Below are 24,824 nucleotides of genomic sequence, written 5' to 3'. Positions count from 1 at the left end.
CCATCGGACATGACTTCCCCACACGTTGTTTATTATTATTATTGTTATTATTATTATTACCGTATTTTCTGCACTAAAAGACGCACTGGATTATGAGGCGCGCCTTCAATGAATGGCTATTTTGTAATTTTTTTCATATATTAGACGCTTCGCATTAAAAGGCGCAATCTACAATGCGTCCACTAGATGGTGCTACGCTCCTTCCATTCAACTCGAGAGGCGTCGTTCAACTTGAGAGGCGTTCATGACTGCCTCTGAAAAATGTAAATTAACTATTACTGTACTTAAATGAAACTAGGAAAATTGAAAATAATGCATCAAAACAGAAAATCAAGTGAGGAAATGGCAAAATAAATTCTATATCCCCCCTACAGAATTTATTTTGTGATTTCTTCGCTTGATTTTCTTCGTGGTTTCATTGAAGTAAGAATCTATTTACGTTTTTCGATTTTTTCAACAAACTCAGGTGTGTCTTTGTCCGTCTCCTTCCCTTCTTTTGTTCCGGTCAACTCGAGAGGCGTTCATGACCACCTCCGAAAAACGAAATGGCATTTCCTTTATCGTAGCTCCAAGAGTAGATCAGACAAGATAAAATAAGAAAACCTTTAATAGTCTCACAATGGAGAAATTCCCACTTTACAGCAGCAAAGTTATGAGAGGAAGAAGTAGAAGAACAAAATAGGAGCTGCTGGAAAGGCAGCCAATCTCGCGGCGCCATCTTGAAGTCAAAATAGCACAAGTTATCAGTCGAAGTTATTTATTCCTTTGTTGTGTATTCACAAATGATGAAATCACAATATAAATTCTGTGGGTTACAATTTATTTAGTGATATCCTCGCTTGCTTTTCAGTTTTGATGTATTATTTTCAATTTTTGTAGTTTCATTGAAGTAATCGTTAATTTCGTTTTTCGGAGGCGGTCTTGAACGCCTCTCGAGTCAAACGGAAGACAGACAAACACGTATCTGTATTTGTTGAGACTGTTTTAAAAAAAATAACACCACAGCTCTCCTTTTTTCGGAGCTGCAACACAAATTTATTTAATAAAGCAGCGACACAGTTCACTGAACCAACAGCAAGTTATAACATTGGAAGCATGTCTCCAGGAAGGAGCCATCTTGGAGTCAACGTATTACCGTAATGACCATACAAAAGACGCACCGGATTTTAAGGCGCTCGGTGAGCTTTTAAGAAAATGGAAGACTTTTTGGTGCGCCCTATAGTGCGGAAAATACGGTATTATTATTATTATTTTGTGGCACTTTTGAATAGTTTCATACAATAATAACATGCCGAGCTGTTGCGTGCTCAATTTCAAGAGGAAACAGTCCATGTCAAAAACATCTGAGGAGCCATTGGCTGCAAGCTATGATACACAGACTGAACCAAGGACAGAATGGCGTTTGCCGTGCTCATTTCATATCTGCTAAGTGATTGTGGCCATTTGGTTTAACTTTACTTCAACATCTTGAAATGTTGAGTAAGTGGTCAGGAACTGTCAAACAATAAAGTGTTTGCTACCAGCGATAACTAGTAACTGGTGCACACAAGCTCCGTGGAATGTAAGCTGTTCATTTGTTAGCATTATGGATTGGGAGGTTTACCTTCGCCGTTTTCCCCTTTTTTTTTTTTGCTTGCAAAGGGTGAAGTTTCTTTGCCCAGCCGAAGTGATGATGTTACGGTCGGAGAAACTCAAGGTGGGTGGTTGTGATGTACAATTCAGAAACATTTGTGCGCGGACACATTTTCAGGAATAGGCAGATGACAAAAGATTTAATTGGTTCTTTAATTACAAAGTACATGCGGGCGATCCCGAGTCCCAACTACATGTGAGCAAGACCTTTAAAAAGCCAATTTTCCATAATATGCCCCCTTCAAAGAGGAGGGGGAGAACTGTTGTGATAAGCCCAAATCGATCAAATAATACACTCTTTCTGTCACTGACAACAATGACTGTTCCTTAGCGCTGAGCTACATTGCTAATATTGCATTTTATTGTTGTTATCAGATCTAGAAGACGAGTTGAAGACTGAAGTTGAAGAATGTCCACTCGCCTGACTTGCGTGCAGGCAGCGAGGGTTCAGTTCCTACTCAGTGACGCTGAGAACGTGAGTCTGTCTCTATTTGTGCCTTGTGATTGATTGGCAACCAGTTCAGGAGCAAGTCAGCCCTTCTTCACCCTAAACAAGATAAAGGAGTATAGAAAATGGATGGACGGTTGACACGTGCATGTGGCACAAGATTGACAGGATGCGTGCTGGAGGCCCAAACCTGTCCAGTGTGCTGCGTTACAGCTTGCTGCTGAGCTGAGGGTGTTCATGCATCCTGCCTGTCCCGGGAAAGCCTCCGTCGAAAGCGGCGTTCAGCACCTGGTCCAGGTTGGCGGCGGCGACAAAGTCCAGGTTGTCTCGCACGTTCGCCGGAAGCTCCTCCAGGTCCTTCTCGTTACGTTTGGGCACAATGACTCGCTTGACCCCCGCCCTGTGGGCTGCCAGCACCTTGTCTTTAATACCGCCCACCTGAGGAGGACCACAAACATCTGATTGAATATTTGGGTCATTCCAAACATCAACACCAATAAAGGGCCAGATTTGTCATACTGTATTTGAATTTCAGGCTTAGATTTAAAAGAATGGTAGGTTGTCAGCAGAACGAAAAAGTGATTATTTTGCTAGTTTTTTGTTTTTTTTTTTTGTCTCCCGCTCGACAAAAAAAAAAAAATAAATATATATATATATATATATATATATATATTTATATTAACCACAGGATGGCTGACATTGCTCACCAGCGCCTCCAACCCCGAGGCTGGAATTGTGCATCGAAGAGCTTGTCATGGCCTCCACAACATCGATCTCAAAAGTAGACAAACAGCATTTTTTTTTGTTGTTTTTTTGCTGTGATTGTTTTTTAAACAGCAGTGGTGGTTTGTTTAAAGTATATGAGGAGTTAGTAAACTTGCGCCCTTCCAAAAAAGTGCTTCATAGTGTTACAATGTGGATGAAGGCTGAACTGGACAAGCAGCTGTTGTGATATGGACTTGCCTTACACAGGCCCAACCTAACGACATTGCCCTGTACTGCTTTGTGTTCAAAAAGTTGAGTGAGGCAGCCTACTCATTTGGGGATGTGAATGAGTTTTTCTGTTTTTAATAAATGCGATTTTTTTAAAGTCTTGAATTTGTAAAAAATAAAAAAATAAATAAACAAATATATATATTTCACTAATGAAGGGTTCGGCGTTATGTGCATATGAACTGGTTGGGTTCGGTACCTCTAACAAGGTTAAGAACCACTGGGTTAGGAGGTGCTCACCCTATGTGGCCCGCAAGTAGCGCTGATGAAAAATTGTGGGACCTCACTTTGGTGAAGTTGCCCATCCCTGATCTAGCACTTCACAAGTACTAATAGTGCACAGATGTCAACTAATACTCATTTTGCTTCCCAAGTGACATGTAGTTGCCCTACTAGTACTTTTATACAGCTGTCAAATGCAGTAGTGGTTAAATATTACTTGTAAGATGCACTTTCTACTGGTGTGTCCCTAGTTTTTGTCTCGTGTGCTAAATGGTCTTACTAGTGTAGGACAAAGAGTGGACTTCTATGTGGAACTTAAGATAGATATCAAGAATATGGAATAAATGTGCAAACGATTTGCCACATTTGTCTGTCCGACCGCATTGTTTGCAAATGATTCAAGTCCATATGGAACACCACATGTGGACTCGTGACTTGGGACAAATCGCTTCAATGACACCATTATTTTACATTCGTCTTTCAACCATTGTGCTATGATACGTGGTGAACTCTGAGTCTCTGCCTCGGACTGACCGTGATGGCTAACAAGTATCTTGACTCAAGCATGTTACCAGGTCTTGACATTAAGAAATGTGGGTGAACTCCAGCGAGCCACTTCGGCAGGTGCAACGGATCCTCTTTGATCCGTGATCCATATGGATAACTCAGGACGCATGCGCAAGTGGTGGATAGATTGGTGAAATAACAAAGTTGTGAATGTTCACGTGAAGGCTGCCCGTTAATCCAGGACCGGATATCACTGCCATGCCCTCTCAAATTAAATCCGTGCAAGCTTCCTTAATTCGAAAGCGGAGGCACGAAGCATGCTCTGTGCAGGCTGTCTGTGATCTACCGTTTGCAGCGAGACAGAAAATAGGTCACAAAGTTATGGATTGTTGATGGAAATCTGTTAACCATTATTATCATTTGTGTCCCTTAAAAGAGGAAGTCAACTCAAAAATATCTGATGAATACTGCCTTTGTAGACTACGAATTAAGATAGGGAGACTAGATTTTTTTAATTAAAAACCAGGACACTATAATTTTGCTGAAAATCAAATATTCTGATCAGGAAGTATTTATAATATATATATATATAAAATCCCCATATCTCCCTGTTTCTCATGGAAAATACATATTGAATGTTTATCAGTGCAAATAGTGGGTGGGGGTCAACCGTACTGCATAAATAGTTTCTTCCTGTACTTCATTATACTTTTCAAATATCGGTATATAACCTGAGTATTTATTTTTCTGCCAAAGTCTGATTTTCACGCCCAACGTTTTAAAGCAGATACCTGGACTTTCTACTCGTTACTTTGTCACAACAGGCTCTTAACCTTTTTCAATCACACAAGATGGTAACATGACCTGAAAAAAAAAAAATCACTGACACTGAGATTTTAATTGAGATCTCAGGGTCCTGTAAAGGTAGAAAATAGAGGCGCAAGATGAACCAGGAAGCTTTCATGACGACTGCAAAAGATTTGCCGAAGCAAGATATTTCACATCCGTCCTTCTTTAGGAGATGTGTTTGGAATTGATTTCATAGAGTGAATGTGTCCGTGTCTTGTGCAAGCCTCAAAACCACCAGCTTTTGCCTTTCAAAAATTCTCTGTCTAATCTGAAAATTTGTCCAATTTGTTGTGCCAAGTTATGAATCGGGGCGAATCGAAAAACTTTGAGGCTAAACATCAAATGACTTACCGGGTAGTTATTTTTATGATTCTGTGCTCATTTGTGACGCAAATAAACATATCTTGTGGCAATGAATGACTTATCAGGTGATCAGGACATAACGAGACAATTGCTACACTTTTTGCCAGAGGAAATTCTCTGGTCAGGCAATTTATATGATGCTCTTATGTAATGCTTCAATAATTTAAGGCTTGTGCACATAACTCTATTCTTCACAATTCCCGTCATGTTTTAATCCTCGTGCCCTCCTCAAATGCATTCAACCTTGAAAGGCCTTTGTGGCCAAAAATGTACATGCACAAAATCTGGCCTAAAATCCTCACAAATCACTATTATTCAGCTTTGTGACTTGCACAAAACAACCAAACGTTAAATAATGGTTGTGAGTGAACTACTGATTGCATGGGGTTGACATACCGGAAGAACCAGGCCTCTCAGCGTGATCTCTCCGGTCATGGCGACGTCTGATCGAACCAGTCTTCCACTGAACAGCGAGGCCAGGCAAGTTACTATGGTAACGCCAGCAGAGGGGCCATCCTTGGTCACAGCTCCGGCAGGGAAATGAAGATGTATGTCTGTCCCTTCTAAAGGATCCGGACCTCCCACCACTGTTTCCAAAATAATTTCACATGGTACACAAGTCCTGTACGGAGTAGGTATGATTTGACACGTATCGATGGACATACTGTTTGTTAGCCGGTAGCGTTTAGCGTTAGCTCGAAGCCAGCTGATGGACAGATGTGCCGATTCCTTCATGACATCACCCAGCTGACCCGTAAGAGTCAGCTGACCTTCGCCCTCCGTTTGACTGGCCTCCACGAACATGATCTCGCCACCCAGAGGGGTCCAGGCCAATCCCAGGGCGACGCCGGGTAGGGTAAGCCGCTCTGACACCTCAACACACATCCACGCACCGCAACACTGATAAGACACACTGGATTTGGCGGAGTAAAACTGGACGGAGGAAAAGTCGTCGTCTCAAACTGAAGTAATGGATTTCACGTGGACGATGAGTTGACAGAGGGTGCAGAGGAAATGAACACGTGATTGACAGCAGATGTAGAAGCTGAAAGACCCACGGAAACAACTACTTATGAGAGACAACAACATTTGGAGGCCAGTTGAGGACTGGTTTTCGATAATGCACAACACGCTGATAGCATCAGCACTATTGTAATGATCCGCATGTGCTCTTCCTCCTGCTTACCTCCATGTCGAAGGGCGGAGCGCCGAGGATGTCTTTTAGGGCCCCGTGGTCGATCACGATTGGCATCGCTGGGGGGGCTGCCTTCTCTGCTAAGTACAAAACAGTTAGCGGTACATCGCGGTGGGGCATGGGGTAAACGCATCTGCTCCAAAGGTTCTGGGTGTTCAATCTTGGCTCAAAGTGTCTCCTCACATAACAAAAAACACGCATGCTAGGTTAACTGAAGGCTCTTATTAGCTAATAGTATGTGACTGTGAATGTGTGTGTGTGTTTTTTTTTGTGCCCTGTGGACAGCAAAGTCATCAGGCTTCAGCTTGCACATGCCTTGACCCTAAACAGGATTAACCTGATAACATGGTAAGAGGTCCACTGCAGCGACCGCTGCCCCTGAAAGGGTTAAGAGCTAGAAAATAGACAGGTAAGTGAATGCATGGCTATTTTTAGCTTTCAGGTGCGCTTGGTTTCTTCCCCTCAAATGATTATTTACATGCGTTTGACCACGAAAATAACTGTCAAGTCTCTGATATGGGACGATATGGAATTCGACCAAATTTGTCAACTGTCATCATATAATTTCAGGGAGTAAGAAAGGATGAAGTCAACTGCATTTTATTTTTCTTTGACTTTGTTAGGTGCTTTTGGGACGCACATTAACTGCACCCACCTCAAATTTATGACCGAGAAGCCATCAGGAAAAAAAAATTCTTTCCAGATAATGAGTTAAGAGCAAGCTGAGAGAACCCGCAAATTGAGCCCTTGGAGAGAGAACTAAATTATCAGATCTTGCTGAGTGTATACAGAGTACAGTGCGATCTACTTAAAAAATTAATTGGTTCTGGAAGAAATTTCTTAACGAGAAGATTGTGTAAGTAGAAAAACGTTTTCCATGTAAATGCCCTAATCCGTTCCAAGCCCCCCAAAATTCAGACATAAATGTTTTCTAAAGCATAAAAAGGCATCAAAATATGTAACAAATTACAATTAGATTATTGCACAATAAATGAGAGTTGTACATAATGTAAAAAACAAAGAATATAGAATAAAAATGATGGTCATTTAACTTTTAACTGCGTCCTCATCGTTTTTTTGCCCTCTTTAGTCCATGTTCTCTCTCAAAAGTGTTTTTGCCTGGCGTTTTGTAAAGAAGTGATCCATGGACCTTTGCTTTTTTTTCAGCTTTTAACAATCCTTTGAAAATGTCCAAGGCAAACAACAGCATAGTGAGCGATCGCCGGACTGGTGAACATTTTTTCTAGGTGATTCACATTTACGTAAAACTATCGGAACACCGCATGGCCCAAGGGTTGAATGATGAGGACGTTGCACAGACACATACCTATCAATCTTCACATATAGACACATACGGTAGAGGTCCCTCTGAGCCAATGGGATGTCAGGAAGATGCTAGGTAATAGCCAATGACAGAGCAGCTATAAGTATGTTGCGTTCAGGAAACTCAGAGCTGCGAGTAGCAGACCATACTGTATTTTTACCCTTCGTATCTTGAAATTTCTTTCGTAACAAGAGGCAATATTTTCCTGTTTAGGCGTTTCATAACTTGAAAATTTCGTATGAAGAGACATTTGTAAGTAGAGGCACCACTGTATACAAATATTGAAAATTGGGTCGCGTTTAAGGGGTGGGGAGGTTGTTGAAGTCGGATATGTGTGCACTCCGCTTTAGATGACAGGATTTTGTTTTCTCTTGCAGGTTATCAACCTAAAAACAAATTATGCTATCAATTCTTTCTCCAGAACAAAGGAACAGCATGGAGTTGACCAGTGTCCTCTATGCCAGGTCGAGTTTTAAGAGCGGCATTGAATCAGAAAACTAAAACAACCTCAACATCGTGATCCACCTTAGATGGGCATTTGCTGATTTTGAAAAGCACTTTTTCTGGGCAGACAGGATTGCACTTCCAAGCGAGATTACGAGCAACACGTCCTGCAGATGTGCCTTTGGACTAAGATGTGGCGCATATGAAGGCCAAGTCGACACACTGAAATCATTCTTGTGCTCCTCAATCATCCAGACCATTATGTGCCTCCATCCTTTGATTGCTCTGTCAGCTGTCAGGACGAAATGTTTACGTTCCCTTCCAAGTTCTAATAAACCTCAGGAGGCCCTTTATTGGCCTGACCACCAGTAATACATAGATTGAGAGCACATCTGCCTCTTTGCCAACTTGTAAATGTCAATGAGCAGCCGGTTTTAGCTGTCAACTGGTCAAAAGAATTAGCATCATGATCGCCTCAAAGGATTTCAGTGCAGATAGAAGTCAAGTTAGGAACTCTATAATGTGAACTCAATCAGCCAGACAAATACTGTCACATGCACATTTGGGAGACGACTTAAATGATTGGGCATTGGGCAGGAATCAAAACAGTCCTTAAAAAGAACCCAATTTAAAAACAACAGATGTTTCAAAGAGGCACACCATGTCTGAAGCCAGCCCCACCGCTCATGTGTCAACAGTTCACATGATCATGACTTTCGCAACCCAAAGGAATTGGCTTAGAATATTTCCAAGTTAATGCTGACAATGTATTTAGAGCATTCTCAGAGCTCATGTGAGAATCATTTGTTGGCCCATGTGAGGGTCAATGCAAATCAACCAAAGTCAACAATGCCTCTCCTTACAATAAAGCGTTGTCATATTAATGTTGACAGTCTCCTCTAGTTTTCTCCACTTTTGATCAGATCTCCCAAAGGCAAACACAATGAACTGGTAGGAGCAGTGGTCCAGTAACATTCTCTTTAGTCACAACACATAAAGGTGTCTGCATGAAAGCAGAGAACAAAAGTCCATCTTTCAGCACCACGGCAAGCCAGCGCACACAAACAAAAACTTGGGAACATGTCCAAAGGAAAACACATGCAACACTTGAATCCAATTTAAACAGATTTGGAGCATGCACGGCTTGGGGAATCATGAACTAGAATACTCAACAAAATATGTGATGAATTAAAAAGGGGCTTCATAATACTATGATGAACCTGTTAGAAGAAAAGATGCTGCCAACTGATTCATTTTGAATCTGTGGACAAATGAAACAATCCAGTTTCCATGACATCCTGTTCAGGGTTACTGATGAACTGGAGCCAAGCCCAAACGACATTGGCCGAGAGGCCAGGTGCATCCTGGACTGCATTACAATCAAACAGGCAAGAATTACAGACAACCAACGCACCCGAATAAATATGGCTGGAAACTGCACTGGTTGGAATGAGACAACACTGACAAACAAAAACTAGTTACTTCTCAGCATGAATTTTGGCTCATATTGCAAACAAAAAAAACCCAAAACATCCTGTGATTTAAAAAAAATTTTTTTGGCCCTTGCAAAAGGAGTCTCCTACATATAAATTCCCATTCAAAGATGGCAGAAAAGCGCTGAACGGCAAACTACTGGGGGAACATGGCAGGAAAGTCACAGATATCAAAATTTTCCTCTCGATATGGGGGTGGCCAGAGAGTGAGCAGGGGTAGCCCCGGCCTGGCCTGTCTCTCTGAGTTTTGTAATGACGAATGAAGTTCGGCATCGTCGCTATTTTGTTTTCATTCTGTGAGTTGCAAACCATCTTCGGAGATGCTCCCATCGTTGTTGGTGTATAGGGAATCACTTCACATCAGCAAGTGTGCAACACCAATGACACAATAAAGCTTCTTTTTTGTTGTATTTTTTTCTTTTCTTCCTTTATGTTTGCTTTCCATCTTTTCTTCTTTCTTTCCTTCTTCTGGCAAACTGGGATACAGTTCATGACTATACATTGCAGATTTAAAACTATAAACAAGATGATTTGTCAAGTAATGCAATTCAAGTCAAAGTCTTTGTTTTTGCCGAGCAAGTCACAAGTAATAAAAATGGCAACTTGAGTCTGACTCCAGCCCCAAGTCGTATGACTCAAGTCCCCCGCATCTCAAACAAGCACTGCCAGTCCCAAGGCTGGACAAAATACTGTGAGTGTCGTGTCAGAAAGGGCTGAGGCGATATCTGATGGGACAAGCTAAAAGTCACAACAAGTAGTAGTAGCAGCCGTGATTGCCAATTGAAAAGAACCAGTACAGAGTGTTGAGTGACATACAGTCTTATGTGCAGAGGAACAGCAGTATTTGACAAAGGAATCGTTTGGGAGTTCAGCAGATGCTAAAGTCCTAAGCTGCTTTGCCTTCTTTTGTTTTCGATTGGACAGCAAATTACCCGTAATTTCTGGACTATAGACCGCACGTGATTTTAAGCCGCACCACTACATTTTTAAAAGAAAAAAATATTTTGTACACACATAAGCCGCACCTGTGTATAAGCTTAGAAAAGTCTTTATATAAGCCGTTTCATGAAATAAGCCGCAGAGTTGAAAGCGTGTGACAAAAGTCGCGGCTTATAGTCCGGAAATTACGGTAGGTTTTCGAATCCTTAAAATCATACTTTCCTTGACATTTTCACTCCAAGTTGTTCTTTTAAACTGTTCAAGTTTCAAAGGTCAGAAGTATTGAAGCAAAACACGAAACAGTTTCATTTTCCCTGTCGGAGAATATTAGAGGGTTGGAACTGTATTTGAATCAAATTATACATGTACATTTCAAACCTCACTTTATAAGCGGCAGGAGTGTTTCAAAGAACAGTCAAACTAATGTCAACACACTAGCACGAATGCGTGCGCGCACACACACACACACACACACACACACACACACACACACACACACACACACACACACTCACATTCTTGATTATACATTACTCAACATGACGTTTGGCAGTCTTTTGGGTTCAATGCTCTTTTTGTGTAGAGATTAAAAATGCACGGTAACATGCTAAAGAACAACATCTGCTCTTCCACTTAATATTCTCCCTCAGGCTAAAAGGCCGAGCATTCTTGCTGTGTCCCACATTTACCAAGTTTAAAAATGATTTGTTGCAGTATGTAGGCTAACTGAAACGCTTTTTATTTGCATGTGGTATTCTGACTTTTCTTAGAGTTATGTTCTTTTTCTGTAAAAGCGACATTTGCGTGTGTCATCATCCTCATCTTACCTCCCTGCTGTGTGTGACCTTCACCAGTCACCTCTTTAGTCTTCGAATCGGTTTGGACTTCGGCGATTTTCACAGCAACAGCTCGACAGATGGCTCCAATCTTCCTCTCCAGCGAGCGCACACCAGCCTCACGTGTGTACCTGTCGCAATAAAAGCAATGCCAACAATAGCGCTTAGACTTTTGTCAAGGAATTGAAAAAAAAAAAGGAACCTGGAAATAAAACATGGCTTCAAAATGGGACGTTAAAAATTCATCTGGGAGAACAATTACCATATTTTCCACACAAAAAGGCGCTTTGGCATATAAGGCACACCTTCAACGAATGGTCTATTTTAAAACTGTTTTCATATGTACTTTACTTATAGTATACAGTACTTGAATAAACTACTTTTTGCTCAGGGTAATGTGACTATATTATATCTTGGTAAAATGAATAAAAGTCACTCAGGGACCAAGCATTTTGTCGCCATTCTCCTCAGGGAAGGACATACAAATTATTTAGCTGATTAACTGGAAGAATTCTATTGCTTACGTGGAGTACATTTTTGAAGCGTCAATGTAACAAAGTTGTTTTAATTCTGGAATTTGTTCAGGAGACAAAAGTAGGAAAAAAACAATCCACTCAAAACAATTAGACACAAAAGGATGTGAATATTAGCTAAGGACTGACACCTTCTATTGAGGTGTATTTACTGTAAGTGTCTCATTGAGCGGTGAGTGCATCAAGAATGTGCAGAAATGGTAACACTTTAGCCTGTCATCAGTTGTCTGGTTTGACAATTTACTATTCAACTACAGCACCTGATTCATAATGATGATGAACTACTGTCTGATGGTGTGTGTGGAGACACAGGTATGGGCTATGCGTTTGCGAAGTTCCGAATCTACTCTTTCTTGCAAGAAATAAACTCCCAGTGACAGAATTTAGACAGTGATAAAATTTCAGAAATGTAGAAAATATTCCCACAAGAATTAGCTTTAGAGTCAGCACAATTTTATTTTGAGTTGGGCTTTTCAGCCTTATTTGACCTAAAACAAGTCTCTTAACTTAATACGGGCCTCTAAAATTGCTTGTTGGTGTGAATAATTCCCTGTTTGTATGTTTGACTGACTGGTGGGCTAACCAGATACACCCACTGTAGTTGAGGCTAATACATCATGAATGGCTAAAGACTATATGATGACAATTAGTGATTCTTAGGAGGCTGTTCTGGAGTGCAAAAAGCAAAGTGCACATTATGTCATTAGAATCTATCCACACCTTCTAATTGGTCTGCTTTCTACCACAATGTGTACTGAATGTGGTATTTTGAAGGATGTTCTCTGTCATCAAAAGGTTGCAGTGCTGCTGCAAACCACTCAAGCACTTGACAACTTAATGACAGCTTCCTATAACAAGTAGTGGAAATTCAGTTTGCCACAGATGAGTGTGCAACGGGGGGCTCCGTTTGTCTGCCCACTGATGCACTTTCAAGCAAAACGTCATTTGTACAGGTTGTTGGTTCTTCTGTGCACCTGTTTATGATATCCTTAGTGGTGTCTGGCGGTATATGCAGCTGTTTAGGTGATAGTCCGTGCTGCTCCATTTGGTTTGGGATCAAGTGCCGGAGACTTATCTCCACCTTCTCCTCCTGCGTGTAGCCTGAAACACTCATTGGATGACGTAGTCAGTTTTTTGGATGAATGCCAACAATATTTCTTCCAAACTACTGCACTTATTATACTGCATACTGTCAAATTCATATCCACACCAAGAAAAATGCAGAAAATATACAGGACTATTTTATGAAGACAATGTTTATTTATGGGTAACTAATGGTTTAGATGTTCATATGCAGGCAGTGTGGGTGTAATTTAAACTCAGTGACAATGTGGATGTGCCTCTGAAAGTTTGTGTCTCGATATGTTCCCCCTGGATGGAGATACGATGGGCAGTCAAAAGGTAATGAGCCCAATTTAATTTAACCGACTGCACGGTAAATTTCCTCCTGTATATTTTACTCTAATCGGGTTAAAAACATTTTATCATCATTCCCATAAACAGGAAGTTGTCCTGTTGTCCTTATGACTTGACTTTTGACTTGCTTGAACAAAGTAATGACTTGACTCGCTTTTTGGGTGACGTGATTTGACTCCAACAGCAACTTCATTGAGATTTGCTTGAAACTTGAAGGCTGTGACTTCAGATTTACTTGTGACTTGCACATATGTGACGTGCTCCAATTACTGGCGGGGTATGCGAGTATTGTACCTTTTGCCATCTAATGGAAGACCATTTAATTTTTCTGCCGATCACTATAGGCAGCTGTCATGAATAGACAAACAAAGATATATTTCTGATTTATACAAATTAGTAATTAATAACACAATAGCAACAATAATAATGATTAATAATAAGTGAGTGAGAAGACAATGTGTTCATTCTTTCACTTTTTCACAAGACATAATTGATTTTCCCAGAAGTTCCAAGTGTACCGAACCGAAAACTGTGACCACAAAATTGAGATATGAACCAAATAGTGCATGTGGTGAACCATTCCACCACTGATAAATTTGTATTATTAGCCATTAAATATCAGATCGGAATGAAAGAACACCCTCTTCCCTACCCCTAAGTACCGGTAAGTGTCTATACAACGTGATAAATTTTCCCGCAAACTATGTATAACGAATGTGGATGTTTTCTTTTTTTTCTTTTTTATTTTGTGTGTGAGCAAAAAAAAATTGTCAATTGTGAGCTAGTAGGTTAAATTAAATTGGGCTTGTTACTTTTTGACTGCCACTCACATTTTTTTATTTAAACAGCAGCCGCCTGTTGATGAAGCTTTCAGTGATTGAGCAGCATTTAACGAGAAATGCTACATTGGGGGAATTGTTGTACCTCAAAAATCATCACTCATCAGGAGACCGCATTCAACCATGAACATTACATTGTCGAATAAAGGCAAGCTATTTTCAACACTTTTGGTTGGTCAAAAAAATGTGTAAAAATAACACCCACACATGTGGAGTGACCAATAGCATAGATTTGTGAAAAAATATGAAATTGGACGGAGCCGAAATTCAAACCCTGGATCTCTGTACTGTGAGGGGGACATGCTAACTTACTCAGCCACCGTGACACCATCAGCAACAATATATAGCCAAGCTTTTCTTCCCACACTGATTTCAAACATTCCTGACTCAAAACAAATGCATTAAATGCCTGAACTTTGACCAAGAGCTACTCAACTCACCAGGCACCTGCAGCACCTCCATTCGGTCCAGCAGGGCCGGGGGGATAGTCGCAGTGGTGTTGGCCGTGGCAATGAAGAGCACTTGAGAGAGATCAAAAGCCACATTGAGATAGTGGTCTGTGAAGCTGTGGTTTTGCTCCGGGTCGAGCACCTAAGGTAAGGGAGCAAATATTAACAGTCAGCTGATGTTTGCAAAAAGGACCTCATGCAAGGCTGATTAAGCCTTTCTAGGGAAGATGTATCATTGTGTAAGATCGTATACAAAGATGGACAATTTACAACATTTTGCCGGTCCATCATCATTTTTTCCAAGCCGAACCAAACTGGAATTGCCAGTCAGTCAGTCCATCATGTTATTTTATCCATGCTTCCTTCAGCAAATATCTCTGGTCCACCAGTCAGTCAAAAAATCAAAATCAAAACAAAAAAAACAAAACACATGACAGTCCAACAGATGAAAAATCCAGTTTGATTAAATGGTAAATGGAGTACACTATCAGTGTATCTACATCATACGGTGGATGCCCATAAAGCTTTACACATGTACCCTCATGTACATTTCACACAGACTTATTTGTCAATCTATCTGAGCCATTAAGAACAGCGAGAGCACGCCGCAGCTGTTTTAACTCCTAAAATAACAACAAGCTTCCAGTTAAAGTTTGACAGAGGAAAAGTCATTCTCCATAAGATGATTGCAACATGATGAAAAGGGCAAACCTCGAGCAATGCAGCTGCAGGGTCTCCTTGCAGGCTCTTCCCTAGTTTGTCCACTTCATCCAGGAGGAAAACTGGATTGTTGACGCCCACTGTCTTCAAACCGTTGATGATGCGGCCCGGCATGCTGCCTACATAAGTACGTCTAGAGTCAGATGTAAACATAAGGCAAGGGTTTAAGTGTCAGCCATTTAAATTGCTTCTTTATTTCGAAATCAATCATACTGGTCAACATTCATTTTGTTACCAAGAAAGTTTGAACAGTTTTAGTGTGTTTGGATGTCGCCGAAGATGAAAATGACATTGTTTTTTTTTTTTTTTTCCGGAATTAGAGCTACTTTTTGAGATAGTCCAGGTTATTGCCTTAAAAGAGTGTGAAAAAATATAAAAGTTATAACGTTAGTATTCTTCACATGCTATAACTTTAATCAAGCTGAAGCTGTCTTTTCAAGCATGCCCATAGGGCATTCTTTCATTTCTGATGTGGTATCGTGGAAGACGGCAATTATTATCACAGAGAGAATTCTACATGCAAATCATGATTCATGTGAAAATCAAACAAAAGGTTTGGGCAATATTAGCAGTAAACAAATGCAAAAACAGGTGACGTCAAAACAACCACTACTTTTAATAACAATTAAGTAGATTTCCTAAACTGTCAAAGTACATTAATTATCGTTCACTTAATTGTCAAAAAAAAAAATCCAGTTTTTCAAAAACTACAGCCAAATCAAAGGAATGGGTGCAATTTTCCAACTACGCAGCCCAAAATTATCCAGAAACCACTACGATATCCTTGGCATTCCAATTTTTTTTTTTCAGGGGGGATTTATTCGTATGAAAATCTGAATCGCCACTTTATGATGACTATAACTTTTTACCATGAGGGGGGTCAGAAAAATGTTTGAAAAAATCTGTGAAGAGGTGAATCCATGGGTATCGGTATGGATATAACCTAACCCTAACCCTACATACAGTCAGCAGCAACCCCCTGATTATTTTCAGATCAGGAATGTAGCCCGCACGCTTCTTGACGAATAGGTGGCGGTCTGCAAAAAATGAACTGGTCCCTGGCGGATGAAAGTTTGTGGTCCACTGCTTTCGAGTAATAGATCATAGATATTTCACCTGACACCTCACAAGGTGACAGTTTGATTATTCAGAAGAAACAGTAAGCAGATGAGCAATGCAAAACGTAGTACCAGCCCATTTGTTTATAACAAATCCAGCCACAAATAATTCATCCCAGTCTTGTGTTGCAAACATACCATTCCATTGCAACATTCCACTATTTTGTCATAATGGTGAGAAAAATAGCCTTATTATCCCGACGGGAGAAAATTGGACAAACAAAAAAGAAAACAAGAACAAGCAAATAAAGGACAGATACATGACAATTTTTTTTTTTTTTTTGGAGGGGGGAGTAGTCACTTCAAACGGTCTGCACAGCCTATAAAACCACTAAATCACATCAGGAAAGTATGAGTCTTACAGTCTAATTTTTGACTGATTACAATCTCTTTGCAAAGCAGTTAAAGTGAGAACAGCTCTGAACATCACAGCAAGTCTTCTGGTTACAGCTACAGCAAGGGAGTCAAACTCATTTTGGTCACGGGCCACTTTGGCGTTAACATCAACAATGAAACCGAATAAATGTTTAATCATCACATCGTATTATTTACTTGTACAGAAAAAAAAAGATGGATGACTAGTTTTGAAATTAGCCAACTATATTTGTTTGTTCAATTCTTGTTCAAGTGAATGTAAGCAGGGGAACAAAATTATTGCAAAATCTCAGTGTTGGTTACACATGACAATTTGACATTTTGGTACAGATTTTAGCAAGGATCATGGAAGATGACACACATGATTTGCTTTCACAGGCCACATAAAATGACGTGGTGGGCTGAATCTGGCCCCCAGGCCTTGAGTTTGACACCTGTGAGTTACCGTTCCTTCATTTGACGGCTTTTGTTATTGGATATTACTACAGACCATTGAATGCTGCTATAATGTACCTTTGACCAAAGATGTAAAATGCTTGACTGAGTGTGTGGTATTGGAATTAAGATTTATTCCCCTGGCAGGGTCACCAATGGCAAACAAGTCATAGGTGAGGGACCAAACCAAAGATGGTTTAGAGACCCCCTGGCGTGAGGTCAAAAGCAAAGGGTGTAGCTCAGTTCCAACAGTCACTCTTCCCGGCTTGTCACATACTGTATGCTGGCGTGAGGATGTGTAATGCCCAATCGATTGCGAAGCCACCCCAATGAGGGACCCGGAGGCCACGAAGAGCATTCAAAGTGTCTCTTATCAACGTGCCCTTGAATTAACATGCTGACATGCTGAATAAAATTATATTTTAAGCAGAACGGCTCATTGTTTTTTACCGACACAAGACCACAACAATGTAATTATAGGCAATTTTATTACTGTGAATATTGCGACATCCCTAATTAGCATTTTTTTCCCATTAACATTATCTGATATAATCACCAGTTATAATTTGCGGCAGGACAATTTTGGACCTCAGGTCACACATTGATGACCAGCGATTAGAAATATTAATATAGTCAATTATTATGACTTTGAGGAGATTGGAGTCATGGTCTGCAGTCAAGCTCAGTCCCTAGCCCTTGCGAATAGCTCGGGTCCACTGTACCTGTGTCCTCGGATGTCCGACTGGTCACAAACACCCCCAAGAGCGATGCGATGAAACTCTCTGCCCAGGGTCTTGGCGATAGAGCGCCCCACACTGGTCTTGCCGACTCCTGGAGGTCCCACAAAGCACAGGATCGGGCCCTGATGACAAGTCCAAAGTTGTGTCAATTTATTGTTGAAAGAAACAGTCATGTATCAGGTCATCCACAAGAGGAACCTTCAGTGAAGCTTTTAGCTGTCGAACAGCCAGGTACTCCAGCACTCGTCTCTTTAGTTTGTCCATTGCATAGTGGTCATTATCCAACAATGTCCGGGCAGCATGGATATCCAAGCAGTCTGTGGAAACGTACAGAAGGAAGCCACAAAAAGTCAGTGATAAAGTCGGGATTTTTTCACATGAAGATCAAGAGAGTTTTACACATTTAAATCAACAATGACGTTCTAGTGATACAGCCAAGTAGCACACTTTTCAAGACAGAATTAATCAACATTCAGTTCCACACAATTGACCAAATGTTTGTGTCAGAGCATTTGCAGAATTACGTGAAACGACTGAAAAATGGGTTTTCTCCGGGTACTCCAGTTCTCTCCCACATTCCAAAAACATGTATGGCAGGTTAATGGAACACTCTAAATTGTCCCTAAGTGAGAGTGTGTGCGCGATTTTTTGTTCTTCTATGTGTATCCTGTGATTGGCTGGCAACCAGTTCAGGGTGTACCCCACCTGCTGCCCGAAGACAGAAAATGGATGGATAAAATAACTGATTGAACGACTGGCAATCCCTTACTGGGCAGTCGAATTTATACTTGATGGCATATTTTTGTTGGACATTGCTCAGAGAAGCAGACCACACACATGGGCATGCAAGGAAGAAGTCGGTGTGATGAAGCACGCAAAAAGGTGCTGCAAAAGTGGCTAAGTACGCTTTCAAAAAATTCTGTCCTTGACAGAAGTATATGCTCCATTAAGTGTACGTAATTGCAGTTAGCAATGTCCCTCAAGCATAACTGTTGAATGATAGGGGGCGGAGATCAGAGATTTGGGGAACACCATAGGTCATAGGCTCTCATTGCAAAGAATGTAATTAATGTAGGATTAAACAGTGTCTTGAGCCTTAAAGAAACTCCAAATAACTTTGAGGAAACTACAGTAACGGCAGAACTGAAACGGTCAACAACTTTTAACTTGCTTTTTTACATTTCTTGTTTTTGAATGAGAGCTATTGCGGTTGTCTCTTGTCAAGCACACAGCATTCTGTTATCAATTCAGGGAATGTGTTATCAGTCAATCAATCAATCAATTAATCAAACTTTATTTATATAGCACTTTTCATACATAAAAATGCAACTCAAAGTGCTGTACAATGCTTAAAAACATCAAACTTACATAAAAAATACATTTTATATATATATATATAATACATACATACATACATACATATACACCTATCACATATATCAAGACTAGCAATGTTATTTAAAAGCCAAGCTAAAAAGATGTGCCTTAAGCCTCCTCTTAAAAACGTCAACAGTCTCTGCAGACCTGATGTCCTCTGGCAGGCAATTCGATAGCTGGGGACCAAAATGGGTGAATGTAGCCTCACCATGTGTTCTTGTCCTCACCCTGGGAATCATTAAAAGGCCAGTGCCAGGGGACCTCAAGATCCGCCACGGCTAATATGATAAAAGCAGGTCAGGTAAGTAAGATGGCCCAAGACCGTTAAGGCATTTAACAACTAATAAAAGCACTTTAAACTCAATCCTAAAACACACAGAGAGCCAATGCAGCGATTTTGACACTGGTGTAATGTGTTCCCGCCCTCTGTTCCTTGTCAAGACTCGTGCGAGCCATGTTACAAAATAAAAAGGAAAAAAAGAAACCTTGCCAAGTCAATAAGACGCAAACCTGAATGCAGTCCTGGTTATTAATTTGATATCCAGAGCATGTTTCTGTGCAGCTACTTGGCACATGAGGAGCCTCTAACAGTGATTTGGAAGACAGAAGATGCAGCCAGGGCTGCTTGCAAGGTAACAAGGATTTCTCTCCGGTAAAATAAGGATATGTTTTTATCAGCCTTCACAATAAGTCACCCAGAGTTACTCAAGAAGGCCTCGAGTGTTGAATTTCAGACAAATGGAAACAACATACAAACCATAATCCCACTTTAGTCGGGATGTTCTGTAAAAGATGAATTAAAACAGAATAAAATGATTCCCTTTAGAAAAAGTCGTATTTATGAAGTATGCTTTATAAACTATACTTATACTATAAGTATATAAAGTGTACTTTTTTCCTTCTAAATTGGAACAAATTTTGTTTTAAAAGTATACTGTAACTGTCCTTATACTTTTCAGTACAAGCGAAGTATACTTAAGCATACTTCTGAGAAGTTAATAAAAGTATAGGACTTAAAAAGCGCACTAAAAGCATCCAGTTTAGTATAAAAAAAAGTTTACATATGGTATACTTGAATAAGATAATTTTTGCAAAGTGTTTGGAAATTTTTTTCCGTCTACAGTCACTGAAATACACTTAAAAAAAAGATATTCAATATGCAAAAATAACACAAAATGGTAAAAAATGGGTGGAAATTACAAATAAAGGAGAGTTTAGCCAAGCATTTGCAAAGTGGCTCCAACTCACAGGTACATCCTTGATCTTTCTAATACTGCTTGTTTTAAAGTTATTTTCAAACGCAATTTTTTTGGGGGGGAGAAGCAAGCAATAACTGTAATTAAAATGTGATTACCTTTGGTGCTTTTGCTCCATGGAAGCTCTACCATCAAGTCCAAGTAGTTTCGAGTGAGGGCATATTCAGGCATAGACTGCGGCATCTTCTTCAATCTAGATAAAAGATGAAAATTTGCAACTTTTTTTTTCGAACAAGGACTCACTCAACAGTGGCATAACCAGAGTTTGCAGTAAGGAGTTACAAATAAATCGTTTTTAGTAAGTTACAATTTCAGTGACATAAGATGTCTGATTAGTGACTACCGGTAGATGTTTTTCCCTCTAAACAGGCCCACTCTTAGCACCCAAAATCAGTGTCGCACAGAGGTTTTAAATAATCTCTGATTCAAATAAAGTAAACACGATGAGTGAGAGCCCACTCTGCTGCATGATCCAAATGTAATGTCATTGGTTGGCCTTTCAATGACCGCTGATTGCCAAAGTAAAGGGGTGAAAAGTTTTCTAAACTACCGGTACTAACTTTTTAATTATTATACCAATCTGTGGCTCTTTGGCGTGGATATAGAAAGTAGGCCTATTGGATTACCAGATTATCAATTGCTTGGCCGTATTGTTGAAAGCCATGAATGCATTATTAAATTTCATAAATGTCATAGTACAAGTCCTAACACAGTGAATTTTGTGAAAGTAATCCAAAAGTGTTACGAGTACCACGTGGTATGTTCATTCAATGACTCATTGAGTTTCATTTTTATTTTTTAATTGCCCAACAGAAGCTTGGAGAACAGCATACCAGTAAGAAAAAGGCACGGCTAGATTGTCTCGGTGAATGGCTAAGGAGGAAGGTAACTGTATTTGATTGGAGTCAAAAGTGACTGAAGAGTTGGAATTGTGTGTCAATCGGTGATCATGTTTTTCTTTGAGTTGAATAGAGAGAAAGGCACTCAAAGTTAAGAGAAGCACAGTGATTTGTTCTCAAAGGCCACCAGGCCCCTTGAGGTTTGTTGTTTTTCACCCTTTTTAACCATGTTACTGAAATACAATCATCTTGTTTTATCATTTCATTAAACATCTGAATCAACTACTTTAAAAGAAAAACGGAGCGCACCAACTGCCTGTGGCTGGAAGCATTCATAACAGTTAAAGGCTCAGACGCAATTTTGTTCCCAGGAATATTGCTATCGGGTGTAACATCCACAGTCGAACAGTCTGTTAGGAACTCAGATTTGGTCGACTGCCATCACAAAATTCCTCCCTGATATCAATTCTATTTGGAATATGTACTCCGTTTTCCCACCCAAAGACACCACGTGGTATGTTCATTCAATGACTCATTGAGTTTCATTTTTATTTTTTAATTGCCCAACAGAAGCTTGGAGAACAGCATACCAGTAAGAAAAAGGCACGGCTAGATTGTCTCGGTGAATGGCTAAGGAGGAAGGTAACTGTATTTGATTGGAGTCAAAAGTGACTGAAGAGTTGGAATTGTGTGTCAATCGGTGATCATGTTTTTCTTTGAGTTGAATAGAGAGAAAGGCACTCAAAGTTAAGAGAAGCACAGTGATTTGTTCTCAAAGGCCACCAGGCCCCTTGAGGTTTGTTGTTTTTCACCCTTTTTAACCATGTTACTGAAATACAATCATCTTGTTTTATCATTTCATTAAACATCTGAATCAACTACTTTAAAAGAAAAACGGAGCGCACCAACTGCCTGTGGCTGGAAGCATTCATAACAGTTAAAGGCTCAGACGCAATTTTGTTCCCAGGAATATTGCTATCGGGTGTAACATCCACAGTCGAACAGTCTGTTAGGAACTCAGATTTGGTCGACTGCCATCACAAAATTCCTCCCTGATATCAATTCTATTTGGAATATGTACTGCGTTTTCCCACCCAAAGACAGCTGGGATAGGCTCCAGCACGCCCGTGACCTTGGAGGTGAGGATAAGTGTTTCAGAGAATGGACGGATGGATAGTTCCAGAGGCAGGCTGCATGGGCAAGAGGCAGGTACGTGCTGGAAATTCGGCCCGAGAAATGTGTTCGATGGCTGAAGGTAGGGGTGGTTTTAGCCACCGGCTGTCACGCACGTGAAGTATTCGTCAACTGGGAGAGAGGGTGGGGTTGGTGGACGGCGGCCGTCACGTGACAACACGTAATCGGCAGTGGCAGGAGCGGATGGGAACTGTTTGATGTACGGCTCATCAGCAAGCTCTGAAGGAACCTGATAACGAACCTGCTCATTTGAATTAGATGTGTTGCAGCAGGGAGAGATGGAAAACAAAAACATGCAGCAATGTGGACCTTGAGGACCGGAGTTTGAGACCCCTCGTGAACAGGATCCCATGTGTAGAGCAAGTGTGTCAAGCTCATTTTTGTCAGGGTCCACATTGTAGTTAAGATTTGCCTTGGAGGGCTGTTTTGACTGTGAAACCATTTAAACAGGGGTGCACATAAGTGGTGCGCCAGTATGCACGTGCACTGAAAACATCTGTGTGTGGATGAGATTCAACTGTCAGTGCACTTTTACGCATTGTGGAATTTGACGTTTGATTTGCTTTCGCAAACCACATAAAATAAATGTCGCGGTCCAGATGTGGCCCCTGGGACTTAGGTTAGACACATGTAGTGTCGAGAATGGATTGATAAATGGATAAAATGCAATAAATTATGTTAGACTTTTAAGTCCTAGACGTATTTTCAATTTAATTTGTAAAATAACTAAATTAGTTAATGTCAGTAACTGATATGATATGGTGACGCAATGGAGCAAACCTGGAAGTAACTTAATAATAAGCAAATATAATATGACACATACAAGAACAAACTGAATAAAAGTAAGCCTCAGCAGGGATGACTCGAGGAACACAATATTTCAAGAGTTCAAAACCTGTTCAGTTGCATTCAATCCAATGAATGAGTTTGATCTCATAATGAATGAACACATTTCTGTGTTGGGGATTATTTGAAGCTTACAAAAACAACATTCACCTTTTGAGCTCTTTTAAGCAAACTCTGAGAGCTGCATCTGGCATGTTGGCCGCATGCGCCTTCCTCTCCAGGGAGGCTGTATCATCACTATCGTCCTCATCATCTTCCTCGTTCAGATTGAAGTGTCGGCCCGGAAACACTCCACCTTTGTGCACGGGTAGCACCTTAACAAGACAGTAGACCCGGTTGATAATAATATTCTGACTCCAGATGCTGATATGCTTTCTACCTTCTTTTCCGGGTCAGGCATCATTCTCCGAGTTTGCTGCAGCAGTTTAAGTCCTTCTATCTGTCTGGTCAGCATGGGCAATGTTTTCCTAAAACGCTCCTCCAAGATAACGGCATCCAGTACCTTTATGACAAAGTTCAATTGTTCAACCAATTACATTTTCAACACGTAACTAATAACTGCATCAGAGTACACTTTAAATGCAAGAGTCGCGCTCCCTGTTTGCTAATTTCTCCGTCAAAGTTTCCCCCACAAAACCGGTGTCAAAAGACATGGCTACAATACAAAGTGCAAATGTCCGTATGCATATAATGCAAATAATCCCCGAATTTTCGTCGCGGGCAGTTATGCACATGATTGGTTACAGTCACACAACATTGCTTGCACTATCACAAAGTATGTCTGTAATAATCAACTTCAACAATATAACTCATTCAACTTCAAACTTTTTACAGCCAGCACCACCTAAAAAAATAGGTAGTTTTACAAGTACTGGTACCAGCATTGTAGTACAGTAACATAGTGGGCCTAGCTAAGTTTTCATAAAATGAGGTTTTAGACCTAAAATATACCTTTAATCATTATTGTAGGCATTTCAGCATTATGCAAAGTTGAAATACAGTGAAACTCCTCTAGAACGAAACCTGCATGGGCGAAAATACCCCCTTATGTGAAAAAATCTTCATGCATTAACACAATTCCCATTCTCCTGCCCCCCATACGACGAAAAACCCCCTGTTGCGTTATACGAAATCATTTTGTCTGCTCCAGCCTCGCGAAGACATTCACTACAACGAAGTCTTATCCAACAGCGACCTCTACTGCTTCGTTCGAAAAAAGGCAACAGCAACCACCACACTGGTTTACATAGTGAACGATGTTTATTTCGGTCACAGCTGCGAGTTTCCTGGGCTCAACATACTCATAGCTGCTCTGCTATTGGCTTACCGAGCATCATCCTGGCCTCCGATTGGCCAAGAGGCCACATAGACCTCACTGTCTATGTGTGTAGATACTGAAGCTAGATCCGTAGCATCCGATTAGCTGCTCAGAGTAAATTGCT

General features: G+C 40.5%; 1 protein-coding gene across 3 annotated transcripts in view; it reads right to left on the bottom strand.

Moving 5' to 3' along the window:
• Positions 1 to 1,743: 1,743 nt before the first annotated feature.
• The window catches only part of lonp2 (lon peptidase 2, peroxisomal), a 33,130-nt gene continuing 10,049 nt past the window's right edge, over positions 1,744 to 24,824 (bottom strand). For 2 of the 3 annotated variants that reach the window (XM_019888250.1, XM_019888252.1), the window contains 14 exons: positions 23,762 to 23,884; positions 23,533 to 23,696; positions 20,602 to 20,696; positions 18,069 to 18,187; positions 17,853 to 17,992; positions 15,194 to 15,335; positions 14,474 to 14,624; positions 12,753 to 12,879; positions 11,237 to 11,376; positions 6,201 to 6,289; positions 5,680 to 5,887; positions 5,411 to 5,601; positions 2,271 to 2,518; positions 1,744 to 2,179 (listed from right to left, as the gene is read on the bottom strand). In XM_019888250.1, coding sequence (XP_019743809.1) covers positions 2,288 to 2,518; positions 5,411 to 5,601; positions 5,680 to 5,887; positions 6,201 to 6,289; positions 11,237 to 11,376; positions 12,753 to 12,879; positions 14,474 to 14,624; positions 15,194 to 15,335; positions 17,853 to 17,992; positions 18,069 to 18,187; positions 20,602 to 20,696; positions 23,533 to 23,696; positions 23,762 to 23,884 — 1,920 coding nt within the window. In that variant the 3' untranslated portion in view covers positions 1,744 to 2,179; positions 2,271 to 2,287. The remainder of the gene's footprint in view (positions 2,180 to 2,270; positions 2,519 to 5,410; positions 5,602 to 5,679; positions 5,888 to 6,200; positions 6,290 to 11,236; positions 11,377 to 12,752; positions 12,880 to 14,473; positions 14,625 to 15,193; positions 15,336 to 17,852; positions 17,993 to 18,068; positions 18,188 to 20,601; positions 20,697 to 23,532; positions 23,697 to 23,761; positions 23,885 to 24,824) is intronic. The other variant, XM_019888251.1, reaches the window with a different exon arrangement.

Source organism: Hippocampus comes, unplaced genomic scaffold, assembly GCF_001891065.2.
Source record: "Hippocampus comes isolate QL1 unplaced genomic scaffold, H_comes_QL1_v1.1 scaffold112, whole genome shotgun sequence".
Classification (NCBI taxonomy): Eukaryota; Metazoa; Chordata; class Actinopteri; order Syngnathiformes; family Syngnathidae; genus Hippocampus; species Hippocampus comes.
This window is presented reverse-complemented; position numbering and strand designations above follow the sequence as displayed.